This window comes from Sciurus vulgaris (assembly GCF_902686455.1).
Source record: "Sciurus vulgaris genome assembly, chromosome: 12".
Classification (NCBI taxonomy): Eukaryota; Metazoa; Chordata; class Mammalia; order Rodentia; family Sciuridae; genus Sciurus; species Sciurus vulgaris.
Window position 1 is genome coordinate 30,415,765 of NC_136473.1, and position 23,169 is coordinate 30,438,933.

The following is a 23,169-nucleotide window of genomic DNA, read 5'->3' on the forward strand; positions in this document are numbered from 1 at the left end:
TCATGCTAAGTGAGATAAGCCAATCTCAAAATCCCAAAGGGCGAATGATATCTCTGATAAGTAGATGATGACCCATAATGGGGGGTGGGAGGGATTAGTGTTAGGGTTAGAATTAGGGTTAGGGTTAGGTTTAGGGTTAGGGATAAGGAGGGTGGTAAGAATGGAGGAAGGAAGGACTGTATAGAGGGAAAAGGGGGGGGGGAGGGGGTGGGGGGAAGGGAAAAAATAACAGAATGAATCAAACAACATTACTCTATGTAAATTTATGATTACACAAATGGTACACCTTTACTCCATGTACAGAGGAACAACATGTATCCCATTTGTTTACAATAAAAAAAAAATTAATTAATTTAAAAAAAAAAAAAAGAGCCTGGCAGGCTCACCTTCCATTCCAGGTGCTTGGCTCTTGGGTTTGGTAAGAGGTCAGTGTTAAGCCCAAAAGCTTCTTGTTTCATCATAGCTTACACCTGTCCATCTCACATTTTGTATGAATCTAGCCTTGTGGGACACAAGTGTCAGTGTGGGTTTGAAGCACTATTTAACTGTAAGTTATAGACACTCACATCTTGAGCTCCTTTCTGGTGCCGATTTATTTATTCTTTATTTTCATAAGTAGAAGAATAGCCAACAAAGGCAAAACAGAGCGTGAGCTGAGTTGCAGAATGGCTGAGTAAATGGCCAAGAATGTTTTGGACTCTGATAGAACCCACAGTTTTCACATCCTCAGGGACTCCCTTTTCCTACTTGTACTTCTTCCTCTTTAAATCATCCAAAGAGCAAACTTCCTGTCAGGGCTAAGAAATTCACAGTTCATTAACACAAAGCCAGCTTGTTCATGAGCATATGGCCAATATCACAGAACAGGAACATCAGCAATATTATTTTCAAAAGAGAATTTAAAGAAGCACTTCTGGTTCATTCTGCACCACAAGCCCACTCCGTGACTGTGAGCAATGTGGGAACTAACCTATTTCTTCATATTAATGTGGTGTCTTCAGCTCTTATGGTTATTCACCATCCCAGTGAGAAGAGTTGACACACACTCCCATTTTACTTTGGATGCCAAAAACTAGCATCAAATGAAGAGTATCCATCCTCACATTCCAGATTTCACTGGGACATAATTAAAAAGTTCAGAGACATTCTGAAATTCCAGGAAGAAGGATGCCTTCAGCTCTTATAATAAATCATAATTCAACAAGAAAAAAGAAATGGCTTTGTGGAGGAAAGAACTTCACACGTTACTCCAATTGCCACTCAAAATAAACATTTGAAGTTGGTTATTTTCTCAATGAATTTTTTAAAAAATTAGGGTTTTTCTCTTCATCTTTTTCAGTTTCTTGTTTTAAAGCAAAATAACTTCAAAGAATGATCATGTTCCTTTTCTGTTGAATACTTTACAGTATTAAGAGTTGATTTTTTAAAAAAGGTTTATGCATCCAATTTTAAAAAGACACAGAAGGGAAATCAGGAGAGTAGAGAAAGAGGATCAGAACGAGGGAGTGGGGTAGGGAAAAGAGGGAGGTACCTGGGAATGAAGTTGATCAAATTATGTGCTGTGAATGAATAAGTCATAATGAACCCCACAATTGTGTATAATTATAATGAAAAACAAACTTTTTTGTGTATTTAAGAATACATTATTAAGTATATTGATTTTAACACATGTAGATTCACATAGTAGTATATCATGCATTCACATGTACTTCTAGATATGTATGAATACTTATACCTATGACTGTCTAGAAAACTAGTACCCTGAGGTTATATAAATGAACTTTTAGGGAACTTAATAAAATTCATAACCATAAGTCACAAAATAAGGTTATAGAAGAAGTAAATAATTATGTCACAATATGTTGTATGAGGTAGAAAATTTTTAAATGTAAACAAATTTTTTTTTAAATCAAAAAGAGAGAGAGAGAGCATCTGGAAGAACTGATGATGACAGTGCTAAAATTAGCTAAGTACTGACCAAAGGCAGGGAAAAAAAAAAAAAAAGGAGGACAGTCTAGGAAAAGCTGGAAGGACCAGATCCATTTCAGAAAGCTTCTGGAACAGGCACACATCCAACCTATGAGTGTTTCCTGTGATGATGTGAGTTTCCTTTCCTGCCCTCTCATTTCAGTTTCCATTCTGGAACATTCTTGATTAAAAAAAGAAAAAGAAAAAAGAAAAACAACAAGTAATTAATAGCATGTTTATATCTAGCTACACACACACACACACACACACACACACACACACACACTTTTTTTTTTTTTTTTTTTTTTTTGAGAGGGGGTACCGGGGATTGAACTCAGGGACACTCCTCACTGAGCCGCATTCCCAGCCCTATTTTGCATTTTATTTAGAAAGGGAGCCTCACTGAGTTACTTAGCACCTTGCTTTTGCTGAGGCTGGCTTGAACTTGTGATACTCCTGCCTCAACCTCCTGAGCCACTGGGATTACAGGCAGGTGCCACCACGCCCAGCCCATATCTAGCTATATTAACTCTTAAGATTTCCCCTACTTCACTACATGTTGGCTATAATTTAAGCACTTTAGAAGTTACAGAAACTTTTAAAGTACAAGTGAATAAGCAGTACATTTCTAATCTTAATGTCATAAAGACTTTTGATAACAAAATTATTGGAATCCTTCTGCTGGTCTGCATATAATTTTCAAAAGTGTACAATGAGATCTTTTTGGACATTCTGTTTGTGAATAACACTGAACAGAATACAAAACATACCATTCCTAGAGTGTCTCTTTCGTGAACATCAGCATTGCAATGTCCCTGTGAGTCATTGCAATCAGAAATGGAATTTACCAATTTATCTAAACATAGAATAATCTTAAGTTCAGTTCTTAATGAAAAGCACAAAAATGGAAATCTTTTTTTGGTGTTCTTCCAGCCGAAAGCAAGAACACAGGTGGTCTTTCTCCAGGTATTTCTGTTAGGAGTGGCAGATCTATGAGAAGGAGCAGGCAAAGATGAGACCTTACTGCTACATGGGCAATTTGAAACACAGTCCAAGGGTAGAAATTTTATTTCTTCCAATGAACATGATTTGTAAAACCCAGTTTAACTCTTGTTTTTGGTGTATTCCCTAAATGTAGAATAGTACTCTATGTGAGCAGTAGATCCAAAAAGATATTATTCCTATTGCTCTTACTATAGAACCACAATGATATTTGAGAATAAGAAAATACATGGAAACATAGTTAATAAATTACTTGGAATGAATTTTTAGATTAAAGCACATATTAATCATTTTAGGTTGAGAAGTCTATAGAGAAAACAAAATATCTTGAACTGGGTATTAAATATATCTTAGAAATTATGATGTTATAACAGTTGTATATCTTGATCCTTCCAGGCAATGCAGATCCTGAAGGCCAAGGTTACTGCCAAGCAGGATTTAGTCTGGATTTTTATAAGGTGAATTCTTTTAGTCTTGCAGTTTCTAATATTGCATGTGGTTTGTTGCTCTTTAACTGTCTTTCCCTCCCATGCCCCTCCACAATTGCAACAGCCAATGAACCTTAGGAACCTGTGTATCCAACTCTGGCAACTTCTTAAGATTTTTTTCAGTTGGCTCTTTATTTCTATAAAGGAATCTATGCACATGACAATCTACTGATATAACCACATAAAATGACATATGTATATGAATACCAGGAAAAGCAACCATCTTCTTTCCTATCCCTGTAGCAATTGTTTGTAAATGAAAATCTCAAAAACTCAGGAAAAAAATGTGTTTCTGAATGATCAGAAGAATCTATAAATTATTTTATCTCTTAGCTGTGACTGATTTGTTTAAACATATGAAAATTCACATATCCTTTCACAAAATTAGAAACAGAGATGTCTAGTACAAATACTTGAGGACAAAAATTCTATGGTTTTGAAATAGAAATACAGTAGAAATTTTTCATGGACATATGTTGTTTGTCTGTTCGTTGTATTTTCTGTCATTGCTTTTTTGTTTTGTTTTGTTTTTTCCCCACTGGGAGTTACAGATTTAGGGTACCAAAAGTGGGACTGTAAGCAGATGAAAACATATTTATATTTTCTAGTCTGGAGGGTTTGCTTTCTCTTCTGAGAAGGGGGTGGACTTGCAGATATATGAGAAAATAAAGCAGTCATTACTGAGACCTTGAAAAAAATCAGGACAGAATTTTCCTTTTATCACCAAGGTTTTTCAAAAGCCTGCTAAATTGTATAGCATTTAACATGCAGATGTTTTGTTTATCAGAGGCAGTGCCAAAAAACTGAATTTATATATTCTCAAGGGAGAGAGTTCATCTTACCTGAGTCAAATTAAAATTATTTAATATGATGACATAATAAGTAATTGAAAAGAAATTTAAAAAGGAAAGAAAATGACTTGCATGCCTCTGATACAAGAACCTCTTTGAAAAATCATCTTTTAATGAGAACAAATTGTTAGAGCAGTGCTTATTAGTAGTGATTTATCACCCTTTAAAATTTTTTCAGTGTTTCTTTTCCATTGTTCCTGTTGCTGCTTCTGTTTGCAGAATGGAGATCTCATTGTAGGAGGACCTGGAAGTTTTTACTGGCAAGGTATGTTCTGTTAGGAGAGGAGAAAAGCACATTTGTCATTACTAGTAAGGAGTCAACTGTTGACTTTTGATTACATTAATATTATATCCCTATTCATAGTTTATTCATTAAAGCATCTTATGATTTGTACTTTGTTGAAGAAATGCTATTTTAAGATATTCTTGCAACTTAACAATTCATTTCTCCCCCAAGAACTTCCTGAAACCACGCCAGGTTTTGTGTTAAACACTGGGAATACAATAATACGTGAAAACAGACATGGTATTACCTTCACAGAGGTTAATACCTGGGGAAAGATCCAGGCATCAATTGAATAGTAACATGAGCACCTAAGAAACTCCAGCCATGACATACACGGTGAAAGAAAGGGATGTGATGATGGGGCCATGAAAATATAGGAGGCTTTTACATGATGCCTGCAATAGGTGAGCTTTATATTCTGATCAGGTGCAAGACAGCACCTACCCAAATAGGATGACTCCCTCTAATCTTTTTTGTTTGTTTGTTCTATTTAGTTGTACATGACAGCAGAAATGCATTTTGATTCATTGTACACAAATGGAGTACAACTTTTCATTTCTCTGGTTGTGCGTGATATAGAGTCACACCATTTGTGTAATCATACATGTACATAGGGTAATGATGTTTGTCTCATTCCACCAGCTTTCCTTCCCCCAAACCCCTCCCTTCCTCTCATTTCCCTCTACACAATCCAATGTTCATCCATTCTTCCTTATCCCTTCCCCTATTATGTATCAGCATCCACTTATCAGAGGAAACATTTGGCCTTTGTTGTTTTTGTGTGTGTGTTATTGGGAATTGAACTCGGGGGCACTTAACCACTAAGCCACATCCCCAGCCCTTTTTATTTTTTTAGTTTTAGACAAGTTCTCACTAAATTGCTTAGGTCCTTGGTAGGCTACTGAGGCTGGCCTTGAACTTGTCACCTCCTGCCTCAGCCTCCTGAGCCACTGGGATTACAGGCATGAGCCATGGCACCTGGCTCTTCTAATTCTTATAAATGTTCTGCATAGGCCAGCAGCCCAAAGATCAACTAATTTGGAAGCAAGCAACCCTGAACTGAGATTTGAAACTTAAAGTAGGAGTTACATAGGTGAAGAGAGGAAGGACTATTGGCAATTGTCCCACAGCATAAAAGAGAACAGTGCAGGTGAGAACAGAGGAGAGTCAAGGTGACTAGGATTAAGAGAGTAGAGTAAGAGCTGCCAGAGATGTATGGAGTAGTCCTTCCCACCACGGAGGACTTGCAGGCCAAGGTAAACAGCATTGTCACTGTCCTACAAACAAGACACCGCTGGTGGGTTTAGAGAGTATAAAAGGGTGGGTTTAGCTGGAGTAGGGAGGTGGTATTTATCCTGAGAAAAACGGGAAAGTGCTGGAGAATTTTATGCATGGCATGCTATGATCAAATTCATTTTTTAAGACCATCACTCTGGCTACAATATGGAAAGCTGATTGGAAGTTGGCCAAAGTGAAATATTAGCAAACTAGTCATAAGATTGTTATAAAGTTATAAGCTAACTCTAAGTTTCTAAGTTCAACTATCTATAGGTTTCAGGTGGACATGTTTGCTCCTTAAGAATAGAGATGTATATATTGAAAAGGAGGAAAAAATTGCCAGGCATGGTGGCACATGCCTGAAATCCCAGCTCAGGAGGTTAAGGCAGGAGGATGGCAAGTTGAAGTCCAGCCTCAGCAACTTAGTGAGGTCCTTGGCAACTTAGCGAGACTCTATCTCAAATAAAAATAATAAAGGCCTGGGGATGTGGCTCAGTGGTTGAGTGCCCTGGGTTCAGTTGCTACCTGCCCCACCCCCAAAAAAGGGAAAATTTACAAGATACTTTACCCTGAAGGCAAAGTAAATAGCTTAAATGATAGATTGAATGTATAGTGGTGAGGGGAAGAAGAATGTATAATCAGAAAAATGTGAGATTACTCTCCATTTATGTATGATCTATCAAAATGTATAAATGTATTCTGTCATGTAGAACAAATAAAAAAATTAAGAAAAAAAAGAATATGTTACTAACTCCTGCAACTGAAAGGTTGTGGGTAGGTACTACTCGTTGAGTTACAGAACATTGAAAGAGCACAGATTTGGAAGGAGTTGGAAAGAGAAGGTGTTGAGTTTGCTTTTGGTTATGTCGAATATAGAAACATCGGACCATCCAAAAGTTTTTCACTTAAGTATTTAGAAATCAAGTCTTAAGTTCTAGGAAGATATTGTGGGTAAAAGATTACCTTATGTCACTTGCATACTGGTAATGACTGAAGAATACAGAGAATTTAGTCTAAATCTTGGCCATAAAGTTCAGGATAAAATTAGAGTAGAATGTGAGACAGATGAATAGATGAGGAATACTTTTTTTTTTTTTAATGGAAGAGACCTGATAATATTTAAAAGCCAATGGGAAAGATCCAGGAAGATGAGTTTATGATAAAATTTTATATGAAATTGCTCTTAAGCTTAATTCACACACATGTAATAGTGAATATTCAAAATTAACATTATGGTCTTTAAAGGTTATTTTGCAAACTGAACAACATTATATGTTTTGCAAGAGATAGATATAAAAATTATGTTTATTTTCCAAAGATTATCTTCTAATTCACTTGGTTAATTTTGCATAATCCATTCCTTTGTTTAAGTTGGGGAAATGTCTAATACAAATTATTTGGTGTAAATCAGTTCTGGCAAGGGCATAGAAATATTTGTCTGAGATATATAATTCATTTTTATAAAGGTTTAAGATTATGTTTATAGAAGCAGCTGAAGGAAAAAAGCAAAGGCAGTATGTCTGTGGGAGGAAGGGAAGGGGTTATAGAGCTTTAATGCAAAGTAAATTGGCAAACTCTACAGATATTGTTCATAAATTCATGTGTAAACACCATTGTCTAATAGCAGAACAGTCATTTCAGTCCTGGTGACTTGGGGATGTGTATGAGATCGTTTGAAAGTTTTATTTTTTCTTTTTTTCTTTTGGATTTCAAACAGAAATATTGTGGGAACTTTTATGTGTGAGTTTCTGAAGAATAATTTGGCTTCAAAATTGATGTTAAATATTAGTCTTTTGAAAGCATTTCTCTAGTTTTCTTCCAAAGAGCTTGTGATCACACTTTTGCTCTAGATGTCCATAAAAGATGTGAATGCATAGAAACTATAGTGGAAAATTGCTATCTTTTATATTCTCACATACCCCAATACTTCATATTTTGAGACTTTCAAGAGTCTTTATTTGGGAGAGATTAGCAGAACTTCTTATCGTATCAATGTTGGATTCCTTTATTGCTAAAATTCTGAATCTCATTGAACCTAGATGCTTCCTACTGTCATCATTTATGCTTTCTCAATATATTTCAGTATTAAAAGCAAACGACTCACTGATCATGTAATTCCTTTCTTTAACTTAAGTGATATGTTTACAGTCTATTGAATATAAGTAATTTAGATTTAATACTCCATCTATACTTCACAGGATTACAAAAAATCTTGTTAGAACGCCAAAGGAGACCTTGGTCGTCATGCCAGATATCCTACTTGCAAAATCATGTGAACTTAGAGAATGCATTCAAAGGCTTTGAGCCTCATTTTCCCCGTTTATAAGAAGTTAGATTAGATTAGATGATTTCAAAGTTTCCTTCTAGCTAGAATATTCTAGAATAAAAAATTTAATTATGTAAATTAAAGGTGAAGGGAATATGTATGCTGGAAGCAGCAGGAAGACATAAAACGTTGTTGTTCATCTCTGGTCTTCTGTGCAGCTATAATCAACTCTATCTCTCAGTTCTAGTGGCAGTATGGAAAGTTTATCATCAAGAATGCAAGCAATTCCATGCTCACTTTCAAGGGAGCGTGTGGTTTCTGGGTTTGCTGAGGGCCTGCCTCTTGCATTCATTCAGTTAACATATTAATTTGTTTAAAACAGGTCAAGTGATCACCGCCAGTATTGCAGATATTATCGCAAATTACTCATTCAAGGATATTCTAAGGAAACTGGCAGGAGAAAAGCAGACAGAAGTGGCTCCAGCTTCCTATGATGATAGTTACCTTGGTGAGATCCATTGCTTTACATATTTTTTTTCTCAAAGGACAAGCAGATTAAAAGTAGAGGCGAATTCCACTGATTTGATGTCATGAGTCATCTTATATAAGTTTTTTTTCCTTATTAGTTTAGAGTAGATGCTTAGCTTTTCTCTTTAAATACAACTACCTTTTTTAAGTCATGTTGTATATTTACATAATTTGAGCAGCTATTTTGTTTGTTTTTGTGCAACTATTCTGTAGGATCCATAATAGTCTTTTGCATACAAAATAGTGTGCTGATAGTAGACGCCATCAGGGCTGCTACTGATGCTACAGGGACTACATGGTGGTGGCCCTATCGAGTATCTAGATCAGCAACAAGAGATTTTCCAGCTGCTATAATGTTTTCAAACTTTATCATATGCAACCCACACAACATCATTCCATGACTACTCTTTCCCACCTTTGGATTCTAGTGGCATCTTGTTTGAAAAATTAGAAATGGTAGTTATGTTTATAGGAACAGCTAGTACCTCCTTTTTGGAGCTAAGTGAAATTTGTGAAAAGCAATTACTAAAGGAATTAGGAAGCAGGACTTGTTGATGATCAGAAGTAGTTAAACTTGAGCAAAAAGAAATTTTTCAGAGTATCGTGCCTCATCATGATGAATCAGCAACTCTTACCATGTAACAGCTGCCACTTACACTTAAAGATTGATGAAGTGTTCATGCTTTGAAAATTGACTTCAGAATCTGATTTTTTTGCCATGTTTCTACATAATGTCAGTGCATCTAGGACTTAGTATGAAAGTATTGAGAGTAGTGTGAATTGCTTTTCCCCTTTATTAAACCATTAGCTTTTATTTCATAATGTTGATAAAGATTTCTGAATAAGAAGTACTATAGTATTTTTTCATTTCTTCCTAGATTATCTTATTTAGTCTGATTACAGGTTATTTCTTTTTTTTTTTAAACAGGATACTCAGTTGCTGCTGGAGAATTCACAGGGAGACTCTCAGCAAGGTGAGAGAAATCACTGAACTTAAGTCATTCTAAAAGCATGAAGAATAGGTAAAATGACATGAAAAGTTCTTTTATAAATATGCTTTCTTTGCTATACACCATGTATATAAATGGAACCCCAAATATATATGATAATATTTTGTGGAAAATATATATGTATTATTATAGCATTTTCAGTCTCAATAATTTCATAGGAATTGATATAAACCTTAAGCAACAAAATTAGGGCAGTCATCCTATGTTATGCATGAAAAATATACAAATTATTAAATGAATTAGACAATAGTCATGCTATTAGCAACAGATCAAATTTGAGAAATTAAGATCCCTCTTTTATTTTAGCTAAGATATTATATTGCACATGTATAAGATGGTCTCTCCATCTGACTCCTATAGCTCATGCCAACATTATTTCTCTCTTTCCCTTTGGACGTGTGCAGTCCCAAATAACAGCACAAATTAATGCCTGTTCTCATATGTGACATGTATTCTCCTGTCCTCTGTTCTTTGCTTTGGCTGTTGGGTCTGTTTTCAGGTCCTCTAATCCTGTATCCATCCCCATCTTCTGTTGGCTAAGTGCTTTTATTTATTTATCTCTTTTAAGCCAATTTCAGATGATGTCTTCTCCAGAAATCCTTCCTTAACCTTCTTCTGTAAACTCCTATGTTATCTTGCTGTTCTCTCTCCTATAGCATTTGCCATTCATTCATGGAGCTTTGTGGGTGTGTGTGTGTGTGTGTGTGTGTGTGGTGTGTGTGTGCTGTGTGTTAGTGTGGGACATGCAGAGGTGAACAAATGGTTCTTAATCTCAGAGTTTTCCATCTCCTGGTGTTGATAGATGCTGATGAACACAGAATACATAATTTGAAATTGTGTGAAATATTGTGATAAAAGCCAATTTTGCTTTCTAAAGTGTGTAAAAGATTGGAATTTTCAAGGAATTAATTTTGACTGGCTGGACTTTGATACTAATAATGAAAATAAAATTGGTTTAGAGAATGGGTGACAGGGTCCAGATCATGTAGGGTCTTGTAGGTCATGAAAAAGATTCTAGAATTTATGCAGAACTCATGGGAGAAGCCAGGAATGGTTTAAGCAGAGGAATAAATATAATCCAGTTATGCTTGTGATCTGCAAAACAAAACAAAAAGAAAGGAAGGGAGAAAGCAAGCAAAGTTAACTACCACCCTGGCTGTTTCATCTAGCTCCTTGAAAGCAAGATTCATGCTTTTTTCTTTTCTTTTTCTTTCTTTTTTTTTTTTTTCTGTTTTCTTTTTCTTTTTTTTTTTTCTTTCTCTCTCTCTCTCTTTTTTTTTTTTTTTGTTACTGGGAATTGAACCCAGGGGTGCTTTACCACTAAGCTACAGCCAAGTCCTTTTTATTATTTAGTTTGAGACGGGGTCTCACTAAGTTGCTCGTTGTTGAGGCTGGCCTCAAACTCAAAATCCTCCTGACTCAGCCTCCCGAGTCACTGGGTTTACAGGCATGCACCACTATGCCCAATGTGATTTTCTTTTCTTTTTTTTTTTTTTTTATCATGGAATTAAGACACTTATTGAAAAACCCTCCAATATAGTACTCAGTTCTGACCCAAGGAAATTAGTGATTGATGCACATCAGCACTTTCTCAGGAAGGTGGTAGAAAATAATTGTGATTTTCTATTGGATCTCGGGAATATTTAGAAAATGTATCAAATTCTAAGCATATCTAAAATAAAATTTCTATGAAAGCATACTACAATCACTTCACTAGGCCATTATGAATCCAAGGCTGTCCATATCCACTTAGTTGGACACAAGGGACTTAGAATGCTATGAAAACAGATTGGTGTCCTCTAGATGAAGGGTTTTTAATATGGAATCTTTGGACCATTGAGTGGTTCATGGATGGGCTTCACTGGTTTTGAGTTCTTAAGAATTATGTATATGCAAAGTTTATATGTATTTGAATTTTTCTCTTGAGAGGATGAATAAGTTTCTTTTAATTTCAAATGTGTTCATGACTCAAAAAAGATTTAAAACCTCTGATCTTATTTTGGAATCGAATGTGGTGAGCTAAGACCCAAGAAAGTGATCTGAACTTGACCCGTATCAAGAAAGTAATTGGATATGGTAGGAAGAATATTGACTTGACAATTCTTGATTTCTCCTATTCACCAACTAGACCTCTCCAGTGACTGAATCTCTAAGCCTCAATTTCCCTATCAAAATAGGATATCAATCCCTCCTCCTTAGGGGTTAAATGAGGGAAATATGATAAATCACATGGTATATTGCTTATTTAAGAGAAGACTTTCAATGAATGCTAGTCTCCTTTCTGCTTCTCACTGTTCACAAATTTCCAGGTCAAAGACCTAAATTTTTCCTGGCATATTGCTGATATTAAGAACCTTCTGAAGGTTTCACCATGAGTTATTAGAACAAATCTAAGAAAAGTCCCTATTTTCCAAGTGAAAATTTGTGTAGTTGAGTGACAGTTCTAATTTGCCTCTGACCCCAGTAATTAAACTGTCCTAATCATTTACCAAATGATTATAAACATCTTTAGTCAACATTTCATTTAATAGCTCCTTAGTAGTGTGGTCATGGGAGGTTGCAGATTCCAAAGTTACTGGGTTACAACAGTTGAGTTTTTGGGAACAAGATTTTAAAGTTTGTGGGATATGAGAAGTAGTGGTTGCCCTGCATCTCAAATGACATAATCCCCCTGAAGCTTCCGAAGTTGACAAGTCTGACCCTGAAATCAGTCGATTCCATTATATTAGATTGTGGTTTGTTCTCAGTGTCAGGAGGATTTAATTAATACCCTCCAAAAAAAAAAGATGACTGAAACTGACTGTGTACTACAAGTGCTAGAAGCTTCCTTGACGAGAACCTTATCTTGTTCTTCAAGAGCACACCTCACTCTCCCTCCTGTTGCTGTAGGTAGACTATTTGCATGCTCTCTCCAGCTAACCCCTCTGCTTGGCCCCTTTTGCTGTCGGCTTCAGAGATGGGACTCCAGCCATTCCTGCTTTTGTATCTCTTGTAGAATCATTTCTTTCCTTTCTCCTGCGTCATTCTCACTAGCATACAATCATATTGTTATTTCTCCCATTTTAAAAAAATCCACTTGTCCCACTTTCCCTGCAGCTACAGCTTACACCTCTATTTTTTCTGCTTTGAAAGAATTGTCACTTTTCCCCTCCTGAATTCTCTGTGTGTCAGTTCCTCAGTGCCTTTCTCCTCAGCCCCTGCCTGTTGATCTGTGCTTCTTTCTGATCTTGTCCAGTGAACCAGGGGCCTCATATGGCTCATCTTCCTTGTACCTCAGGAGCACCAGGTGGCCAAGAATCCCTTCCTTCTCGTCTCTTCACTTGGCTTCCCTCCAGGGCCCTGGAAACTCTTTCATTTCCCTCACCATCACTGGAGTGACCCAGGACTAAATCCACGAACTGTTTCTACAGAATTCGAGTTCTCTCTTGGTACTCTCCTAATCCTCATTTCTCCAGCTTAGGCTGATTTCCAGGCTCATGGATCCAGCTTCCTACTCTATCTCTAATGGAGTAGCTGCTATCCCAAACTTGATGTGCTGGTACTGAAGGCCTGCCATTCCCGCAGACAGAGGTGCAGTCCCCCATTGTTACCCTCCCAGGGCAACCTAATGGCAGGGCCTTCCTCTAAATTGCTCAAGTCAGATACCTTGAAAGTCAGCCAAGTGCTCTCTCACCATATCCAATCCATAATCAAATCCTGCTAACGAAATCTTCAAAATAGAACCAGAACCAGACCACTTCTTTCACTTCTTTCCTCCTGCATATCTTCTACTCTGATCCAAGTTTCCATTATCTCACACCATTATTGCTGCATGAGCTTCCGGTCGGTCTCCCTGCTTCACCCATGCCCTCCTGCAGTCTGTCCTAAATCCAGAAATCAAAGTACAATTTCAGAAACAGAAGTTAGATCATGAAATTCTTTTCTCCAGTGACTTCCCTACTCCTTCAGCCTATAACCCAGCCTTTACAATGACCTAAAAGGCTCCATTCATTGGCCTCAAATCTGTCCTCATCTCTTGTTCCCATTACCCCTCACTGGCTCTAATCAAGTCACTTTGGTCAACTTGCTGTTCTTTGAGTAACTCCAAACACACTCCCACCTGAAGGCCTTTGCCCTTGATGTCCCTGTAACTAGAACAGACTCTCCCCAGAATCTACAATAATTATTTCTTCCTTTTCTTCAGTCTTTGCTCCAGTATTACCTAGTCACTGAGTCTCTCTTGACTACCCTAATAAACTGCATTTCCTTCCCCATCCTAACTCCAACACTCCCCTATCAATTCATCATTTAACTTTCTTCTGCAACATTTATTTTATCCTATTATGCCATTTAATTGATTCTAGTTTTTAATTGACTGCCTTCTCCAACTAGAATTTAAGCTCCTTGAGACCAAGTCATTTGTCTGTTTTATTTCACTGCTATATCCTACCGTCACATGTAAATATTTGTCACCTGGGTAAATGAATTACATTTGAAATATTTAACATCTGATTTAAGTGAATCTTCCTAATAATTAATGCTAACACTATACACAAACCCAACTCTGTCAAGAACGAACGACAGATAACACTTAATGCTAGAATATGTGCTGTAACCTTTAGGAACTGTTTTGGAGGACAAGTAGCAATTTGGATAGAATAGGAATCTATTCCATGCACGTTTTCTTTAATTATACTAATTTTAAAACCTAATCTAAAGATAGTTTATATTTATAGAAATGAGAGCTGAAAAATTTTTGACATAAGTGCAACTCCCATAGATTACAGGTGATGGGAAAAATTAAGTGTCAATGACTCATCTCAGTGTGTGGCAGACCCATTACTGTAACCACTGTTTTCTGAATCTAAAGCCAGGCCACAGTTCGCTGGAATATACTGCCTCCTTCCCAGTGTTTTCTGCTCTACCATGGACACGTCTCCCTGCAATAGCTTAGTTGCCATGTTGCCCAAATGCTCTGCCAACATTCCCAAGATTTGCACTTAGTTTTGTGTGTTAGTGTCATAGAGCTGTACTTCTGTACCAGCAAAAGAAACACAAAAAGGTCCACCCCTAGTGAATGCTGGCAAATCAGAATAAGAGTTCCCAACTTAGAAATCGCTTACAGATTTGAGAACCAGGCTTATGTTCCAGAGGGAGAACGGCCTGAAGACTGGTATGAAAACTGGAAAATCTCAAAGTAAAACTTGCTCTTCTGTTTTCTATCGTCTGCTAAGAAATAAAAGCTAAAAAGTAATGTGAAAACCTGACTTTCAACTTTTAACCCTCTAACCTGATGGCTACTCATTTTAAAAACACTGTCATTAACCACTTATTTGATACACAGCTTAAATATACATGCAATGTCCCTTCTAAATGGCTATTTTTATCCCCAGAATTGGTTGCTGGAGTTCCAAGAGGAGCACAGAATTTTGGATATGTGAGTACTTGAGAATGCATTCTAAAAGAATAGTTGTTGTTCATGAAGAGAAATGTTTTCTTGCAAGCTATTTTTAAGTCTTCAAATCTTTTCTTTATTAATGAGTTCCTCCTATTAATTCATGCTGTTTGCTTACTGAAATAGGAAGGAAAACACAAACAAGGCGGGATTTGTTCAGATCCATGTACAGGATAGGGGCATGATTTGTGAAGCCAAGTATAAAATGAAAATGTGGGGCACTTTTAAAAAAATTTTTTGCAAAGAGTCATAATTATCAAAGATTTTAAATTATTAAAGTGTCAGGATAGCAAGAACAAAGCATTAAACTAAGGTGGGATCTGGTGGAGCCAAGGCCTTGTGTGACTACATAGGCCACACATCCAGGATAGGCCACACATCCAGGGAGCTGACCCTATCCATGTGCATAATTGAGGAGCGTTGTGAAGGCTTCCATGCTACAATCAGCACTTTAATATATCTCATATGGTAGAATAATAAGTCAATAGCGATTTCACTAGTATATTAGATTGCTAAGATCGCTATGTAGAATTGCCACAAAACACAGAGTGGCTTTCCTCAACATGAATGTGGCTCCTCACAGTGCTGAAGGCCAAGTCTGATCCAGGTGTAGGCAGGGGTCCTGGTCCCTCCAACACCTCTAGAGGATCTCCTTGCCCCTTCCACTCCTGCTGACTCTGGTTTTCCTCACTTTGTGACAGCATCTTTCAGTGTCTTCCTCCAACTCTCCACTCCCCTATAGCCATAGTCCCTCTGTATCTAAATGTACCGCCTCCTCTTTTTATAAGAATTCCATTCATTGGATTTAGGGCCAACATAAGGTAATCTCCTCTTGAGACCCTTAACTAATTTCGTCTACAAAGACCCTGTTTCCCATAAGGTCACATTCTGGAAAGGTAGACACGAATTTGGGATGGATATTAGGCAAGTCTATCATAACTAGTCATCATGAAATTAGGAAAGAATATATAGAGATTTATAAAAGAAAAACATATTTTGTTCTTAAATCAATTTTCTTTTTTTCTTTTTTATTTTTACAGACTGCGTTTTTGATTCATGTACACAATGGGGTACAACTTTTCATTTCTATGGTTGTACATGATGTAGGTTCACATCATTCATGTAATCATACATGTACATAGGGTAATGATGTCTGTCTCAGTCCACTATCTTTCATTCCTCTTACCCCTCTACATAATCCAAATTTCCTCCATTCTTCTCTTGGCCCCCGCTATCCCTACTCCCATTACACAAAAACATTAAATTATTTAAGTTGTGATTTTTTAAAAAATAATTTCTTTAACTTTATGTTAAGTGGTGCTCCTATCTAATTTCTCTGATTTCAGGTCTCAATCATTAATTCTACAGATATGACCTTTATTCAGAATTTCACTGGCAAACAGGTAAAGATATTTTAATATGAAATCATTAGGGTCACTCTGTGCTAACATACTTTAATACTTATATCATTTATTTCGTTCACATCAAAAAATATTAATGAGCCCCTGCTATGGGCTGGAGACTGAGCTGGGCACTGAGAATACAACAGTTCAGCAGAGAGATGAATCCCTACTCTCCTGCAGCTGTGTGTGGGGTGTGGCAGGACAGGAGAGTTAATTCAAAAAATTTGTTCGTGATACTGTCAGATAGCAATAGGTGATAGAAAGAAACATAAACAGCTATATAATTGGGGTGTGACGGGGAGGCTCTTAGGTAGAGTGGTCAGGGGATCCTCTGGGGGGGCAACATCTAATGCGAAGCTAAGGACAGCTAATAAAAAGATTTTCAAAACAGGAACCAACTGACGTGTGCTGAGAGGTCCACTGTGAGGAGTCCCCGGTGTGTATATGCAAGAGAGACAGAAGTAGGAGCCAAGATAAAGAGGGACAGGGGCTTCTCTCATGACCTTTAGTCAGGAACCCCCTGGTTTCAATTTGATTTTTAATAGATTACATTCAAAATCAAGTTCATACTTTTGAAGCTGTCATGAACAGCTGGTGTCGAGCTGTCTTTGAGGTGACAGAACATAAAGCCCTTTAGGGGATCTTTTCCTGGCAGTGGCAGAGAGAGAATTCCGTGTTCCATTCAGATGATCTCTTAGGCCACTTTATGCTGCATTTAAAAAATGAGTTAACTGAGGTTCATGATAGAATGGACCAGGGTCTGAATGAAGTGACCAAGAATTACGAGTGGCAGCCCAAGTGAAGCTGATACTACATGTAGGGAAATAGTCGCAAATGATGAGGAGTCTCTGGAATTGCCAGGAGCCACAGGTGCCTCCATAACAGAGGACAAAGCTCCCGGAGACTGAGTGCGAGGGTGTGTGCGTGTCTTTGTGTGTGCGCGCGTGCATGTGGGTGTTGGGGCACAATAAGTCAAATACATCTCTAAGAACCCAGTAATTCAGCACAAGAGACTGCAAAGCAAGAAATGCAGGTGGGATTCCTCTATTCCAATATATTGTTGTGCTCTGGGAAAGGAAGAATCTAGAAGAGCAGGTTAGAACTCTCATAGACTCTCCATGCTAGCACTAAGCCAGGATTGCACAGCAAGGCAGACTACCTTCTTAAAAGGAAACCCCAGTACCTGCTGTGATCGAGACAGTCTTGTGTATTGCAGATGGCTGTTCAGTGTACTGGTGGTGAGCTCTCGGTCCCCTCCTTCCGCTCTTAGATGGCACTCGCTACTCTGAGGTGTGATCCCATTGGTCAGAGCAGATGGGCCTGGACCTGTGCTGCTCTTCTTTCCTGTACCTGGAACCCTCTCCTGAGCCTCAGTAGTATGTGGAGGTCTTGACACTCCTTTCCTCCCCGAGGACTACTATTGCTCCTTACCCACTGTCACTTCCTGAGGTCCTACTGTGAATGGGTCAGTTCCTGAAAACAGGATGCTACCACCCTCTTGACCAAATACGGTCTGAGGCCACAGTTTATCTCCCACATGCTCCTGGGTATTGTGACTGGCGAAGCTCACCATACTTCTTTAAGCACTGAATTTGGTTCTGCTGTCTGAGAGGCATGTCAAGGAGAATGGATTCTCAGGTTTTTAAATGAGCAGAAATATGCTCATTTGACATCTTGCTGCCAAAATGTGGGGACTCAGTCCACCTCTTACTCTGAAATGTTCCACAAAGGCCATCACATCTTCATGATACTCTTATGGAAGTTATGGAGAAATGAGGTCAGGATGGCAGAGAAGTCGGGGGATCTGTGATGTTGAACAACTATGACTAAGGGGATTTGATCAATGTGGGCTAGTTGCATGTATGGCAATGTCACACTGGAATCCCATCAATTCATATAATTAATACATGCTAATAAAAAAGAAATCAAAAGAGAAAGTGAGAACATTTTCCTTAGCCAGATCTCTTTTTACAGTTTTGTCATTAGAAGCATTTTTAACATTTGCTAAATTCAGTCCTTCTATAACTTCTCCTCTTCAATACACCTAGTTCTGTAATCTTGAACCTCAGAACTTAATGCATAAATGATGGAATTTTCTCTGAGTGAAGGCACACAGCATCACCAAGGGATAAGACTTGCACTGTTTATGTTTGGAATAAAGAAAAGAGAATAAGAACTGAGATCGTGTGACACTTAGTAACTTGGGTTCTCTCTCCCTCACAATGAGAATTGGGTACCCTGGCACTACTTTGGTCCAAACACTGCTTAGGTAGAAGAGAGAACTCAACAATCATTCTCAGCCTTCCATGGACATGCTTCCTAGAAGTTGATTAACTTAGAAGGTGGCAGGAGCTCAATCAATTGAAACTTTAGACCAAAGAAACAAAATTGGCAAGCTGAAATGATCAGACAAATCCGAAACAATTATAACTCCTGGAAACCTAGACTGAACAATAAAACTTCCAAGGGAAAATATGGGGGGGTAATGATATGCTGCTACACTTGAAGAAAAGACTTAGGAGCTTTCATTGACTATGAGTTCAATATAAAATTGATACTGAGATGTAGGTTTCCCCCAAATTAAAACTTTCCTTATGCTTTAATAATATAAAGGACACCAAATAGAGATTATCAATCCCACTTCACTCTTCTGTCACTGTACTCCTAAGAACCATCCATTCTTTGTTCCCCATGTGTCATTTCTAAGAAAGAGGGACTGGTTGGTGGACCATCTGAAACATTTGCACATGAGACTTCACATGGAGGTGGAATTAGATTCCTTTTGTGGGATTCAAGATTATAGAACTAGGTGGGATAAAGGACTAGCAGTTATGAAAAGTTGCATGATTCAAAGAATATTCTAATCGTTGTGTGCACAGATTGAATGGGCTGATTGTTAAGCATAACCAGAGGATGTCCAAGCAGATGTCAGGGTTATTATAGGGAAAATTATTCATTGGGTCAGGGTGGAGACTAAATGAGAGTAAGTGACTCACAGTCAGTCCATGTCCAAGATTTAGGAATCTAAGTGCAAAAAATTTACCAAGATGAGATGCATCATTCAGGAATAATTAAGAGATGACTATAAAAATGACTTTTTGAACACAAAATATGTCACTTTTGATTTTCTTTTGCAGATGGCATCTTATTTGGATATAGTGTTGTTGTATCGGATGTTAACAATGATGGTAAGTTTATAAGAACCCCCTTACTCTCTATATATCATGGTCATGCCATAAAGATGTGATATTTTTCCTTCTGAAGTTCATCCTTCTTACTTCCTCCAAAAACAGAGGCTCCCTTGTTTGAACTTTTTTTTTTTTTTTTTTTTTTTTTTATTCAGGACAGGAGGATGTATCTAATAAAGAATTCTGTCATCCTATTTTATGTCTTTACTGAGATTTTCCACATCTGCTTCTAAAAGAGGACTATTTTATTTGGTTTTATTTTTAATTTTATGAAGCAAATAATCCTTGGCCATTCAAAATCCATATTCATTGAGGAATTTGTTCATCTGTCTCTTCACTCCTAAGAATTTTCCCCCTAGAATATGATATAGTCATAGCACATTTGCACAAAAATGTATTGTTTCCTCCTGACATTGCTAGAACCAACTGTAGCAACATCCAAAGGGAAGATGAAATAATAATAATGCTATTTTTCTGACTAGGATAGTAAATTACAGTCAAACTTGGACCAAACAGCACTATTGAATTGTGGTTGTCATTACAACATTACTTCAAAAATAAATTATTATCAAGCATCTCTTTTATTCACTGTAAGTTAATAAATCATGAAATAAGAAAATCTTTGAGATGTACCGAGTCTCCATGCAGTAGGTACTGTTGGAGCACGACTGTTCCAGGCAGGGTTTGCAATACCCAGAACCCTATACAAAGTTATTAGACTGGGTCTCTGTTCTCATGAAGCTCACGGTTTTGTAGAAAGGAAATATCTGAAAACTCTTATCACATTCCAGGATTCGGAGCAAGTACTTTAAATAGATCTTTGATAGACATTTTCCTGTGACCTTTATATAGCTGGAAATGTACTTCCTATATTATGCTGTGGTATATGATTGGAGATAAGTTTAGTAACTTTTATAGCTTTTGGAAAATATCTTTTTGTTATCCTTTCATTGAACATTTATTTCTTGAGAATCTACTATGCCCTGGTTCCTTTTGCAGAATATAACAATTTCATGAGGTTATATATACTCAAGTTGGAAAAGTGGGAGCTACAGAGAAAAAATAAGTCAAATAAAGAGTGTATTAAACGGTGATAAGAACTCTGTAGAAAAAGTCAAAAACACCAGTACTGAAAGCAACCAAGATATCCTTCAGTAGGTGGGTGGATAAATAAACTGTGGTACATCCAGATAATGAGATTTTTATCAGCTCTAGAAAGCAATGAGCTATCAAGTCAGAAAGACATGGAAGAACACTAAATGCATATTCCTAAGTGAAAGAAGCCAATCCAAAGAGGCTACATGCTACATCATTCTAATTATATGACATTGTGGGATAAAGGAGAACCTATGGGAACAATAAAAAGATCAGTGTTTGCCAGAAGTTTGGGCAGGGGGAGGCAGGAAGATGAATAGAGGGGACACAGAGGATTTTGAGGATAGTGAAGCTATCATAAAAGATACTGTCATTACACACTTTTAAATCCCATAGAACGTACTGCACTAAGAGTGAACTCCATGTGAACTGGGGATTGCAGCTGATAATGATGCAGGAGGGTCAGTTCATTGATGTAACAAAGGCACCACACTGAGGGGAGACGTGGGGGTGGGAAAGGCCATGTATCGGAGGGCAAGAAATGTGGGTACTCTGTACTTTCTGCTCAGATTTGTCTGACTCTCAAGCTACTCTATAATATAAAGTTTATTAATTAAAATTTAAAAGAAAAACTGAAAGGAGTACTGGGAGGATGTTTTTTCTTTTATTTCATTTTAATTCTTTGGTGGTGTTGGGGATGCTAGGCAAGCCCTCTACCACTGAGCCACAACCCCAGCGCTGTGCATGAAGTTTTTTCCTCTTCTCCAATTCATTTTTAAATTGATTCTTTGTAGTTACACGTCACATTAAAATACATTTGGTATAATCACAAAAGCATGCAATGTAATTTGCTCTAATTGAGTCCCCAGGACTCCCCCCGCCCCCTTCCTTTTCCCCCTTTCTCCCCATGCCTCTACTCTGCTGATCTTTCTGCAATTTATTTATAGTTTTTGATTTCAATTAGTGTCTTATGGATATACTTCAAGTTGAGATTCACTGAGGTATATCCATGGTACTTAGGAAAGTGTGGTCAGATTCAGTCCACTGTTCTTCACTCTTTCCGTCCTTCCTCCCTCACCCTCAATCCCCTTCTCTACTTTGCTGATCTTTCCTCTATTTTGATGAAATTCCCTCTCCACTTTATTTTCCTTTGTCTTCCTTTCTTTTTGTCCCCTTCACTTATTTTGGATAAGCTTTGGCATATCAGAGGAAACCTTCAACCTTTGACTTTTTGGGATTGGCTTAACTTGATTTAGCATGATGTTCCCCAGTTCCAACCATTTATTGGCAAATACCATAATTTCATTCTTCCTTATGGCTGAGTAATATACCACTGTGTTTATGTACCACATTTTCTTTATCCATTCATCTGTTGAAGGGCACCTAGGTTGGTCCCACAGCTTGGCTATCATAAATTGTGCTGCTATAAATATTGATGTAGCTGCAGTTTTAAATCAAGTACATGGAGAAAACCTCAGTGGAGATTACAGTGGAGAAAAGACCTGACGGAGATAAGAAAGGAAGCCATTGATGACATAAAATGGGGAGAGGAATGTTCCCAGACATACAGTAAACAGAACAAATTCCTGGAGGTGGGAACTCCTGGCATTTCTGAGGAACAACAAAGAGGCTCAGAGAGGTAACAAGGGGGAGCCTGAGGATAAGGTGCAGAGGCCACCCAGACTCTGCCGTGAACTAGGATGAGTCTGTCTTCACAGGGACACCACATCCTATGAGCCATGGAGGATTCCAAGGGAGGGAGCAGCCTGCTCAGACTCTGGTTGCACAGGCGGGCTCTGTCTGTCTGGTCAGTCACCACATGCCAAGGCACGCGTGGCAGTGTTGGACCAGAGCAGCAGCCATGGAGGAAACAGAAGTCCTTACACTCTGGATATATTTCGAAGGTCTAGTTCACTACCAGTTTTATCCTGAAAGCAGTTTTAACTTAAAATTAAGTCACATGAATCTCTATTCATCTGAGTGTGAAGAGGGAGAAAGATTAGGACCACCAGTCAGGAATTCCAACGTGGACAGACCATAACTGTCATCACAGGCTCTCAATCATTTAGGAAGACAATTCTTGAAGAAGAACCCGAAGCCCAAGCATGGCATGCTCTTCAGGTTTGGTGAAGCCACTCTGTAGGGAACAACACTTCCACGGTGGCCTTTCGGATGTGCCTAGATATGTTTCTCTCAACAGAAGGTCACATGAGCACAGGGGCTTTTCCCGTGGGTCTGCGTGGCATTTTAGAGAGCACAGATTCATTCCATGTGTGCCCTTCCGGGGCCGCTCCTGTTTTGAATCCCTGCAAAATTTCCCGGTTTTCACAATTTGCCCCGGAGGGTACTCTTTCCTTCCTGGAAACATCCTC

General features: G+C 37.9%; 1 protein-coding gene across 2 annotated transcripts in view; it reads left to right on the forward strand.

Annotated features, from left to right (window-relative positions):
• Window positions 1–23,169, forward strand: part of ITGA8 (integrin subunit alpha 8) — a 232,611-nt gene that overhangs the window by 41,023 nt on the left and 168,419 nt on the right. For both annotated transcript variants that reach the window (XM_079108168.1, XM_079108169.1), the window contains exons 5-7: window positions 3,367–3,428; window positions 4,529–4,574; window positions 8,522–8,647. In XM_079108168.1, the coding sequence (XP_078964294.1) occupies window positions 3,367–3,428; window positions 4,529–4,574; window positions 8,522–8,647 (234 nt within the window). The remainder of the gene's footprint in view (window positions 1–3,366; window positions 3,429–4,528; window positions 4,575–8,521; window positions 8,648–23,169) is intronic.